The 12481-nt window shown below is 37.9% G+C and overlaps 1 protein-coding gene across 36 annotated transcripts in view; it reads right to left on the minus strand.

The window, feature by feature from the left end:
• CLASP2 (cytoplasmic linker associated protein 2) overlaps window positions 1–12481 on the minus strand; it is a 144821-nt gene that overhangs the window by 84958 nt on the left and 47382 nt on the right. For 31 of the 36 annotated variants that reach the window (XM_027891374.1, XM_027891212.1, XM_027891233.1 and 28 more), the window contains one exon: window positions 5289–5435. In XM_027891374.1, coding sequence (XP_027747175.1) covers window positions 5289–5435 — 147 coding nt within the window. Of the gene's footprint in view, window positions 1–5288; window positions 5436–5938; window positions 6164–12481 lie in introns of those variants that run through there. The other 5 variants (XM_027891470.1, XM_027891461.1, XM_027891443.1 and 2 more) reach the window with 1 other exon arrangement.

The following is a 12481-nucleotide window of genomic DNA, read 5'->3' on the forward strand; positions in this document are numbered from 1 at the left end:
TCTTCTTGAGTCTGGAGACAATCGATACAGAGAGCCTGAGTCTATCTTGTTTCAAGTCTATTCATTAACAATTCGTATTTACAGTTCCATAATTATTGAAGCTCTTTTAACACAAATGTTTCTTAACTACAGTATGTAGTTTTAATGAGGTTAACTTCAACTGGCTAAAATGTCATCTATCTATTTTTCCATATCACATTTGTTTTATGCAGAGCCTTTCCAATTAAACTGTTTCCTACTAAAGCCTCTAAGTGCTTCAAAATGTCTTCTGCTAGGAAACAGAACTAAAAGAAAAGCAAATAAGTACCATTTTAATGCTCCTCGACAAAGAGCTATTGTATGGCTATTACTGAGAAGGAAAAAAAGGCAGAATGATAATGATGATGATAGAACACACTGTAGACAGATACACAAACCTAACCTAAATTTCCTAAAGTTGGAATAGTTTATTTCAGTTCCTGGAGTTACAAAAAACATGTATGGTGTTACTATACTTCTCACAGCCTTCTTTCGCCAAGACTATTCACCTGGTTCACCAAAGTTTTCCAGTTACTTGATTTCTACCTAAAAGGAGATATTTTTAAAGTTTTTTTTTTTGGCAATCATCAAACTTTAAAGGGACTTTTTTTCCTTAACTTTAGGACCATTCTAAACCAAAGTTCTTTCAAATAACGCCAGCATTAAACCTAAAACTGGCAGAGCTGCAGTCTTCAGTGAGGATCAGATCCTTTGAACAGTTTAAGTGAAGGTGGCAACATCACAATTTTTATGCTGGGGAATTAAAAAAGCTTTTTGCATGCACACTTTCTTGAAAATAAAAACAACAAAAATGTGTGTCCTTTGGATTTCACTTCATATACTTCGCACTTGGAATCAGCAAAATTCTTACTCCCAAATTATCTTTTTAAAGAGCAGTTACAAAAAGTCTGACATTTAAATGAATAGCATCCCCTTTGCTGGTTTGTTTGTGGATGATTCATCCTACAGCAACACAGGTTTTTTCAGAAAGCATAACAATGTTATTAGTGTGAAACAGGACGCAATGTATAATAACGCCAGCCCGCCAATACACTAGAGATTTAAAAAAGCTAATGAACCATAGATTGAAATACATCGTGCAGTGTCTCCCTACTGAAAACAACTGCAAAAAGTACAAAGTTCACCTTGTTAAAAATTACAACACTAAGAATAACATTCCAGCCCTAGAGAAGTTGTCGCAAAACACACAACAAAGTTAACACAAACTTCTGCCGTGGTTGGGTTTCATCAGCAAGCATTTCTTCCAAATGCCACATGGTTCTGTTGAACTATCACCATTCCTACCTTTAATCCATTTTAAAAACTAATTATTTAAAATTACATTTCGGGAAAGGAGAGGAGGCCAGACTTCCTCTTGAGGCTCAGACTGAGGTTTCCTATTAAGATCCAGATTATATAAAGCTTCCTAATAGTATGAAAGCAAGCAATTCCCTAGAAGACTTGGAACAGGGATCTCACATTTGCAAGAGAACTTGCCAAACACCTCTAAGAGATCTCAAACAGCACAGGGACAGGAATAGAACTCACTTGGCTGACATGCTGAAGTCCTTTCCTACTGTAAATTATAGTGTCCCCCTTACAATTGAAAAGCTGCTTGCCATACTGCCAAGAAAAAGCCCAGGACTATCCATTTCTGCAAGGGCAAAACGCACAGAGTGCACATTCTCAGTTAGAAGGCCTTAGAGCAAAGGGGTATTTCCAGAGGCTCTGCCACTTGAACGAAGAGCTGAAAGCAAGAGTGTCAGAAGTAAGTAGATAAGTCATGTGCTTCCTGGCAAACGACTAACTTGGGGAAGTGTATTGATCATGGAATAAAAAATATGCCAAACAAAGCACTGCCCATTAAGTTGAAGACCTACCACTTCTCATTCATCACTAGCAAGAAGGCCAGTGTCTGCACACCCCCAAGCAGTAAAGTCAGAGGAGAAAGCCTGCTGGTCTCCTTACTCCCAGGGCAGTAAACCACCACAGCTGCCTGCTCTGATACTTCTTTGGCAAGCTGTGCTCCACAGGCTTGATCACACCCATCAGTTCTTCAAGCTCTCCCATCCCCACTGCCAACAGGAAAATGTCTTGTAGTGTGATTCCCAGCAGAAGAAGAGAGAGTTCCATCCCAAGCAGGACACTGCTCGTGCTCAGGTACATACCTGTTTTACCTGCCTTCCTGGACAATGGCTTTGCATTTCCCATGTCACTAAAGTGCATTTCCTACATTAAACGGGAAGTGCCCAACACAATGAAAAATTCTTACTTTGCATACTGGATGGGTCCTTCCACTTCAAAAAGTATCTGGGCTGTGGTGGAGTTACCATTTCTTCAGTAAGAAACATCTCCATGGAGTGTATAATGAAAAGCCAAGCACACATGCATCTGAGGTCTAATTCAGCAAGTGTCAGAAGGCAAGAAAGCAAACAGCACGGCTAAGGTGTTTAATTTGCTCAGTCTCAAGACAGCATAGCCTCCACTCCCTTTAGGAGACAGGAAAGAGCTGTTACTTTATTGTCACCTACAGCCAACAGGAAAAGACATCTTTGTAAAGCAACATCCTAGGAAAAGAATCTTTGGAATGCAAAAGGCAGTCTGAATGAATGGAACTTGCAATAAGCTCAGCCTATGCTCAGCACAATTTCTACCTCTGCTAAATTCTGCCTGGTCGCAGAAGTCTGAAGAAAAGTGAAGCACTTGATTCAACTGCTGGTCACTGACACGACTCGGGAGATTCTTGTGAAAAGGGAAGAAAAACCAACACAGTTCATGGAGCTGCTGCTACTTCTCCCTCCAAGGATGAACTGCAACTTCTGAATACGGATTCATGGATATATGAGAGACTTGGATAAAACTGACAAGCAGGACCAACAGGTGGCAGAAGCACGAGGTGAGCAGTGAAAGCCTGAAATAACCAACCAGTGCTCATGAGGGAAAGGAGAGACATGACACACCCACTCACTACAGACTTGGAATGCAGTGGTGAGCAGAAGGATTTGGGACTGGGGAACACAGCAGAGCCTTAATAAATCAGCAAGGGCAGACAACTTCCAGAACTATACATTTACTCCACAGAGACGGAAATTTTGAGGCCAGAGAAAAATCTCAGGTGTCCTTTAGGCACCTGAAAAGTAGATCCTAAAGAAAGTAGATGTGAAAGAACATCAAGGTTTGTTTGTGGTCAAAGACCTTTAAAGTCGCAAGATAAGCAGAACAGGGCGCCCTAACCAGACTCTTCAAAGACCACGATTCTCTGTGCAATAAAGCTTTTTAAACCCATCATTTTGCCCTATAATTACAGTGTGTTTTTAGACACTTGCCCTGTTCATGTGCATTTCCCTAGTAGCCATTTCTGACCACTGTCAGATGGGACAGCGGACTGTACAGACCTCTAGTCTGACCCACTGCCAATGTTCATGTGAATATTGTTATGGGAAATTCCTCACTTATGGGAGAGACTATGACATTACTGACTTGTTAAAGAAATGCATTTGGCACCTACACTAATGTTCTTGATTAGGCTATAGAATATGCAGGATATGTAAACACTATATTAACATTTAAACCCAAATTTTCAAAATTCTGACTACAGACACACTACATAATAAAAAAAAAAGAGATGCATATATAAGCTCTCCCCAGTATTTTCCAGAGTTGAAAGAAGATGGTATAAAGCAAGGAAGGACGAATGTAGTCTGGTTTTGCCATGCTTAAATTTTGTCCTTATTCATTTCTTAATTTATTTTTTGAAGTCTGGCAATATAGGAAAAGGAGGAAAACCAATGTAATAATTTTGGGGTTTTTTTTTAATCTACTGAACTTTTAGATAAACTGAAATATCAGTTGAGAGGTTATTCTGTCCCTATTTCCCTTCACCTGCTCTTGTATCTCCATGTTTTTACTGCAGAGCATGTAAACTGAAAGTCTCTACATGCAAAAAAAAAATTACTTGAAAACCCATTTATATTTAATAAAATAAGCACATACTGAAATAAACAGGAATCCTGAGCATTCAGTTCTGGTACTATGTTAGTCTTGCATGCAAATCCCACCATTCTTCAGGTTAAAGGAGATTATATTACTTATTTATTTATATTTACTTACTCTTATTACTATTATGTGTAATAATAACAACAATAAACATTAAGAATCAGTTTAAAGAGATCATTTCCTTTACAAAATCTTTGAGGTGGTGTTTTCTGATTCACACTGCTATCAATTCTCAGTTATACTATGACAGTGTCGATCCGACCCTATGGAAACCTTTCTCATTTATTAGGAATTCTGAAGATCACAACTGAGAAACAATACACTATCAAAATATTAGCTATATCTCAGTAACGTGAAAATACTAAAGCAAGCTTCTTTGCCATGTGGATCTTCTTGGAAATTTCACCTTTGCTTTGCAGATCACATATGGGAATGATACATGAACAGGAACATGAAAAAATTAATCTAACAAAAACCCCTGACTGAAATAACCACTTATTCATAGAAAAGACACACCTGAAGTATGGTGTATTTCCACTGAATTATGTATTTTTTCAGAAGGTGTTCAAGGAACATTAAAAAAGCTGTCACTTCTTCAGCAGTAAACAGTTGCTTTTGTTAGATTACCCCCGCCCTAAAAAACTGCGGATTTCCCTGTTCTAACATCATAATTAGTAAGCATTCTTCATTATACCCCTTTGAAATTATATCACACAAAAAATCCCGTCAAGGGTTTTGGTCTTCATTTTTCATCTTTCACAACCAATTTCACAATACTCTGACAGTTAAAGGAATAATAATAAAAGTCATTCAGATGCAATATACACCCCTGTTGAGGTCGGTGGGTGATGGCTAATCCTTTCCAGCCACGTGAAACAGTGCAGACCTGCAGTAAAAATTTCATCTACACAGACCTACTGCAGAATTTCACAGTTTATTTATACATATATTAAGTGTAGTGTGGATTCCAGCAGAAACAACCATATATATATATATATATATTCACTTCACCAACACAAATGCTATCTCCAGATGTTAATTTTATTTATAACATGAGAGGCCTTTATAAGCTCAATGTACACTCACAAAACCAGACAGACATGCACACACCTTTACAAATGAATAATTACATAAAACAGGGTCCCTCACTGTTCTGTCTCTGCAAAAATACTGCAGTCATGAATTAAACATTACCTTCCAAAGTTCTCTGTTTTGTGCCCGCTCTGGCAAGGTTTGTGGGAACACTGATTAGAATCTGAATTGCTTTACATTACCTCCAACCTTAGGCCCACCAGCTGATCCTGGCTTTCTTGCACTGTTTGAAGGATTTCCTGGCTTTTTAGGTGCCGGAACCTTGAAGGCTGAAGCAGCTGATGATGGCCTATTTCCATCCACTGACTCTTCATCATCAAAGCTTTTGTCTAGAAAAGGATACATTAAATAAAAATACAGCTATTAGAATGGGTGTATTTTCATGTCCTAATCAACTATTTTGCTTCACATTTCACAGAAACTGAAAAAATGCATAAATAAAAGCAAGTATTTATCACTTTCTCCTGTCTCTGACCTAGGAATAAAATGACAATGAGAAATAAACAGCATTTTCTACATTTTAAGTTCTTATAAAACATCATTTTTCCGTCATAATTAACCACAGTAAAACTGAGCATAAAAATGAATCCTACACATCCATTCCCACAAAAGGAAAATATCTTCACACAGACTGAATATTTTTGAGCATTTCTTAATATTTTCCCAAAAGGAGAGCCATTAATATAATTTTCATCATTCCAGTCCACAAAAGACAAATGCTTGTCCTTTTTCTTCTTTTACTCATGCATGCATTTTCTGCTACACATCCTCCCACAATGTGTCTAACTAGCACTCCCTGTCTCTTTCCTTCCACCCAGATTTTTCAACTTACAATCACAGATCCTCTTGCAGATCAGTCGCCTCATTCCTCTGATAGCTCTTCAATCCCCTCACCCAAGGACGGACCCAGCACCTCACATGGCCACATGCAGTAAATTCTTTATACTAATCAAAGATTCCATCAAAAACTGCTCGCAAACACCCTAGATCCACCACTGAGATTTGTGCCGGCATCTTTCTCTCCCTTCCCTGCACTAGGTGCTGACAACCAATGAGCTGCAAGGTGACATCATCTTCTGGGAGCCAACGCCAGAGGAAAAGGTGAAAATTCTCCATGCAAATAAATTCATTCCCACACAGTATTTGCCACTATTCCAACCCCTCGTTAAAAAAATTAGACAGGCAGACAATATTCTGGGGTTTGCACTCCTCTTTGCCATAATTTCAGGTTTGTGTATTTTTAATCAAGAGAGAAATTCATCTCTAGTGACTAAACAGTCTCAATACAAAATATTTTGCCTTAAAAAACAACCCCACCATATTTCAGCAGTAGAATGCAATGTTTTCTCTACCCGCTCAGAGAGAAGGGTTTATCTATAAGCTTGAGCACAGAAAATGTATCAGTCTACGGTTCCTACAATAAATAAAATGGGCGAGGCCGAGACACAGCTGCACTACAGTAATGAAAGACCAATTTAGCATATTACCTGCTCTAAAACCTGCCAGTTCTAAAAGAAAAATAAAATTAATGGCAAAGCTTTATCGTCTCTGGAATGGTCACAGTTTACCCTTTGCTTATTCGGAACTTGTTCCCAGTGAAATGTCAACTATATTTAACAATGTAGCCTCCCAGAGGAAGGCAGCCTGCATCAAAAGGGTACAGCAAGGTTTTGTCCAGCAGCATTTGCAGCACCATCGAATGCTGGAACACCCTTCATTTAAGGTGTCCAAGATCACTGCCGCTATAGTTAGTACATTTTATTAGCATTTGCCAAAAGCTGTGTTAGCACTAAAGGATCTCCACGATTAAAGGAACAAGCCACCCCAAGAAGCATGTGGATGTGTATTAACAATTTTCATTATTTCCTTCTCTCCTAAAAACACTGATTTTTAAGCGAATCATGGTAAGAATAATTGTGTTTGGATCTGTAAACTCCCCAAATCGGGAAAAGGCATCAGCCTTCCCCCCCAGTGTCCTGTGCGTTGCCATGGAAACAGCACTCCCGCTCAGCATACGGGCTGAGCCAGAATACATTTTGATTCCTGGTGCTTTTACTCTCAGTATCTTAGATAGAACCAGACATCAAGATTTTCGAGCAAGGAAAACCATTAATCCAAATGCCGCATTAAGTGCCATGAGCTAAACACCATAACAGAAGGATAAATAGCAATGGTTAATATCCAGGATACCTGCAGTATTACAGGTGATTTTAAATCAGCGTTAAGAAATATCCTGTAGATTTTTAAACAGTGTGAACAGATCAACACTGACACGAGTATGGAATCATGAAAACCGACTAAAAAGGAAAACTAAAAAGGAAAACATGTTTTTCAAATAAAAATGGTTTTGCTGCTACACTTTCAAATCTAATGAAGAAAGAGGCAAGGCTTTCATATTACAACCCAACAGCTCTACAATGCAGCAATGATAAGCAAATATTGCACAACAAACCTTAGAAACAACAAAGTTACTTGCAATACAATTTCAAAAACAGTAAAAGTAAGCATTTGCTCACTAATGAAGAAAAATCTAAACGACCCCAAAACAATAGTGTGCTCTGGGAACCAATGGCTCAGATTAATTCTATTTTTAACAAAATATTCATTACGAAGGAGTACTAAAGATGGGGAATTGTAGAAGTTACTGCTCAACCCCAATATGTGCAAATAGAATTTCAGAAAAAATGCAAAGGCAAATATTTCTAGGTACTGACCTGCTGTGTACATTAGAGGATGATATATTAAACAATGTTCCTGGGAATATACTGTCAAATTACTCTGCCTAGTTAAAGAATATATTTTTTCATATATTTAAAATGTTAACACTGAATTAAAAACCTACAGAATGAAATAATTTCTTAAGTTTTTTAGTCCACATGAAACCCAGCTTTTAAAAAATTCCTGGTTTTCTTTTTTTGAGATATACCAAACTGATCTTAACCACTGATAGGTGGGCGCTCTTACCTGGACTTTTCAAGGTTTATGTTAAAATAAATCAAAAATTGTGGTACAGTTACTTTTAAGTGTTCCAAAATAATAGCACAGAACCATAAGCACATAAAATTAATGGCTGAAAGTTATCTGTTTTAATTCTATTATGGCCAAAGTGATAACGCAACTGAACTTCTTTTGGTTTGGGTTTTTTCTTAAATAAACACAAGCAGGAAAATTTTCTACCGTCTTTTAAAGAAACCAGAGGTTTCCACCACCCTTTTTAGGTCTTTAAACTCTTGATACTTCAGGATTTAACATCAAAATCCCGAGCTCCTGGCCGCCAACACGCAGAACACAATGACGTTTGTACCTTCAGGATCAAACTGTGACTGTAATGCTGGTTTTACACAGTCTGCAAAGAAAATAAATTTCTACAACAGAAGTCACAAAAGCCTACATCTAATCGCTATTTCAAAACAAAGCTACCTGAAGGATGCAAACTCTTTCCACTCTAGAATGGCTAGATAATTTTCATTCCAGGTAATTTTAAAGGCCTAACTCTTTCAGAGTATCAAATTTTACATATGCAAATACATCTGACAGCTGAGAAAGCACTACCCAAACAGGATTTTACAACAAAGCTCCAAGGTACTAAAAATAAAAAGCTGTATGAATTGCTAGTAACACATGGAACATCTTAAAGGAAAAACACAATAAATGAAAGACACTGAGCCTCAGTTAATAATCTCACAACACTGTTCTTGTACTCGGAGTTTTCATTTTAAATCATACTGAGTAAGAAGAGTTTTGGAGGTGAGCACACCATATCGAGAAGAACTTGGAATCTAGTACTGCCAAAAGCTGCTGAAGCAGCCTGATGAGCAACAGATGCTCTCACTCTGGTATGAGTTCTCTTTCAGATGAACAACTTTGGGGGAAAAAAAAAAAAAAAAAGACTGTTCATATCTTCAGAAAACTACAAACACAAGATTCAACGCCTGAGCACTAGAACTTTTCTCTTCTAATGGAAGGCAGAGATCTGTACCACAGAGCAGTGTTCTGCAGGCACAACGCAACAAGTGAACTGCTACCAATGAACTGCTGTGCATTCCTACGAAACATTTCAAGAGTTGTCAAAGGAATTTTTCCAGTAAAAGACCCACCAAACCAACCTGCAGGGCACAACAGAAGCTAGAGCGTACCACACTTTCAAAACTTGGGGTTTATTCAAAGTTATTCTATGATTAAATCCAGGAAGTCCAAAACACTGAACCATCACAAAGGTTTAAATACTGAAATTCTTAGGAAACAAACAACACAATTTGAACTAAAAATACACAAAATATATGTGCTATCTTTGTGCCTTGTAGCATTACTCTTGGGGACCAGATCACAAATATGTTGTGTTTGTTTTCCGAAGTATTCTGAGATCAAAAGATTTGATCAAAACACTTATAATAAAACTTTATACTCAAAGAACATTCTAGTACTACCAATATTTAAAACTTCAAAAGAAACTATTTACTGGGATGTGGCCATGGAGCAGTAAGTGTAACTACAGATGTATCCAGTGAGAAGATTGTAGAGAGAAATCCAGAGGATTTTCATATGCAGATGAGAAACAGCTTCTTTTTAAAGAAAATTAAGATTTATTTATTGTTACTGCAACTCAAACCTCTACCTTAGCCGGTTTTAAGATACACAGAATTAATGTGATGCTTAATATCTAACATTTTCTAAGTCATAGTCAGTAACAGAAGAAACACAGTATCACTGACACCGATTTCCAAACACAAGATCTATATTCTATCTGCGCTACTCAGCAGCAGCAAACCAGAAGTTAACTGACCTTAAAGCAGATCCCCAAGTAACACCAGAGAGGGGAAAAACTGGATCCCCTGCACTAACTCTGAACTAAAGTTGGCCATAAAGGCAAATCTTGATACTGCTAACAGCAGCAACATCTTACACATCTAACACCCCTGGAGTTGTAAATACCAATCTGTAACATTTTGCTGTAGATTGACAATAATCAAACCAGGGAACACGGTATATTTAATTTTGATATATTTAATATTGATACATTTAATAAAATTAGTTTTTAACAGCTTTTTCTTAAAAACATGCCCTTCCTGTACCCCTTTTGGTTCCAAGTACTGCTAATAGATACAAAGCAGTTTTGAACTACCAAGAGTTCCTCTTTGACATCACAAACTGCAAACATGACAACTGCAAAATCCTGCCCAAGCAAAACAATGGTGAGTAGGCAAACTCCTTAGATTTTCCAAGTCATCCCCCACTCAGTGCCTACAGGGGACTGCCAGTCCCCCTTCAGTGACTTACAAACATAGACTGCATCAATTACTTGGAACATCTGGGACTGGATCATTAGCTCAATTCCAGATGAACTGGTACGGCCTACAACAATTTCTGTCAAGCATGAAAATGAAGCCGCAAGCACTACACATGCATCAAGTTAGCTGATCCTCCTAATCCATACTTCAAGCCAATGCCCCACATCATTTAGTGAGCACTTTATCCCCTACACATCAGGCATTCCATACAGTCCAAATCTGTTTGTCCTAACACAAAGGATAGGATTCATTTGCCTAAGCACAGTCATCTAAAACCAGTTTAGACAGTCCTGGGGTATCCTGTCTGGCGGCCAGCTGACATTCCAGAAGGCCACAGATCTCTTGCCAGTCTCGTGTCACGCCTGTTTGCTCCACATGGCTACTGAGAATACTGCAAGGCACCTCAAGTGGCACTAGACACCTATGGCTGGACAGATGAATCACACCCAAGATGCTTTAGGTCTACCATAAAGGCATCATTCCTGGGCGTTGTCCCTATACCACAGCAGGCAGAGGGATACTGAACCATTAGGAGAAATTCTCATTCACAAACAAAAACCTGTTTCCCTCAAAGATGGAGCAGGGGTCTTTAGGAGTCAACAGTGTAGGCACAGAAGTAACACAAGGCCACTTCCTGATGTATTTAACTTCACCTCATGTTACCTCCTCCGTTTCTCTTCGCACTCCTAAAGGAGGTAACTGCACCAATGATTCACTGCTGGCAAGTGGTTCTCCTGTTCTGTGCAACATATTCAGATGCTCATCAGCAAAATCTCCAACTCTTACCACAAGAGACTCCTTTTTGGACAGTAACCTCACAGGGGATAGGGGAGATAAAAAATACCAGAGAACAGTTGCTAAATAACAAAGCTTGGTTCAAAAATCTCCCAATGTACTAAAGCCAAACATATTCCTTCACATGTTATTTTTTTCAGGCAGTTCCAGGGAACAAAAAGAATAAAAAAGGCTCCCTTAGTAAGGGGAGCAAGAGTCAGTAATAGGAATAAGGCAAATATTTATCAGTTAAAATTTGCTGTTGATCCAATCTTAAATTCTGATAAAGTTGCCCTAACTTTCCAACAAGCAGAGCAGAACACAGCTCTGCTACATTCCATTGATCAGCTGCAGCACACAGAGAGGCCCATGCCAGATATGCTTTTGGATTTTCTGGTTCTGGTTTGTGTGTTTGGTCTTTAAAAAAAAACAAAACAAAACAAAACAAAACAAACATGACTCTCAGTCAATAGAGCAAGAGAGAGGAAGGGAAAACTGGAAAATAGACAATAAAACTGATGGAGACTTTTAGAAAAGAAATATTCAGGAGTGGTAATGGCACATGCCACAATAATTACCTACATTTAACACAGATCTATTCTAATGACACTAATAATTTATTCATTTTGTTCCACAGTTTCATGAAGGAATATGTTCAGAAAATATTTAATTCAGAAAAAACATAACATATCCCAGTAGAATTTTCCTGACCCCAAAGTAATGCTAGTCTTACAGTTCATCTCACTATTGTTTGGCTGAAAGACAAGATTTTAACTACTGGTTTCAAATAAAGCTGCAATAAGCCAAAGTAAGCAACTGAGCTAATTTTGCTCCCAAGTAAAGCTTCATTTCCATTTCTAGCTCTAAAATATCTCCTGTAAACCTAAGTAATTTTTGAATTTTTACCTACTGAAGTTTAAAACCATTCCGGCAAATCTTGCCATATTTTTATACTTTTACAGCATCTGTAAAATTATTTTTGTAGTTCAGTTAAATTTGTTTAAATTAATAAACAAATCATTTAGTCGGTTTTAAACTCTTGCAATCGGACTCTCCTTTGTTATACATGTCCCAAATGCTACTCACAGCAACCTACTGAAAACTGAAGATGCAGTCAATATTGCTGTATTTTAAAAACCACCAATTGCACTTAACTCACACCTTTTCTCAGGCATGTTCAATAGCCTTGTGAATCAACACCTAATAGTATATAACCTATTAGCAACCAAAGAACAATTTTATCAGTAAAAAGGGGAAAGATAAGCAGGTTCTCCAGAATTCATGACAAGGCAACACCTAAAATAGGATTCAAG

This window comes from Empidonax traillii, unplaced genomic scaffold (assembly GCF_003031625.1).
Source record: "Empidonax traillii isolate 1590-97213 ecotype Southwest subspecies unplaced genomic scaffold, ASM303162v1 scaffold14:size4059594, whole genome shotgun sequence".
Lineage (NCBI taxonomy): Eukaryota > Metazoa > Chordata > Aves > Passeriformes > Tyrannidae > Empidonax > Empidonax traillii.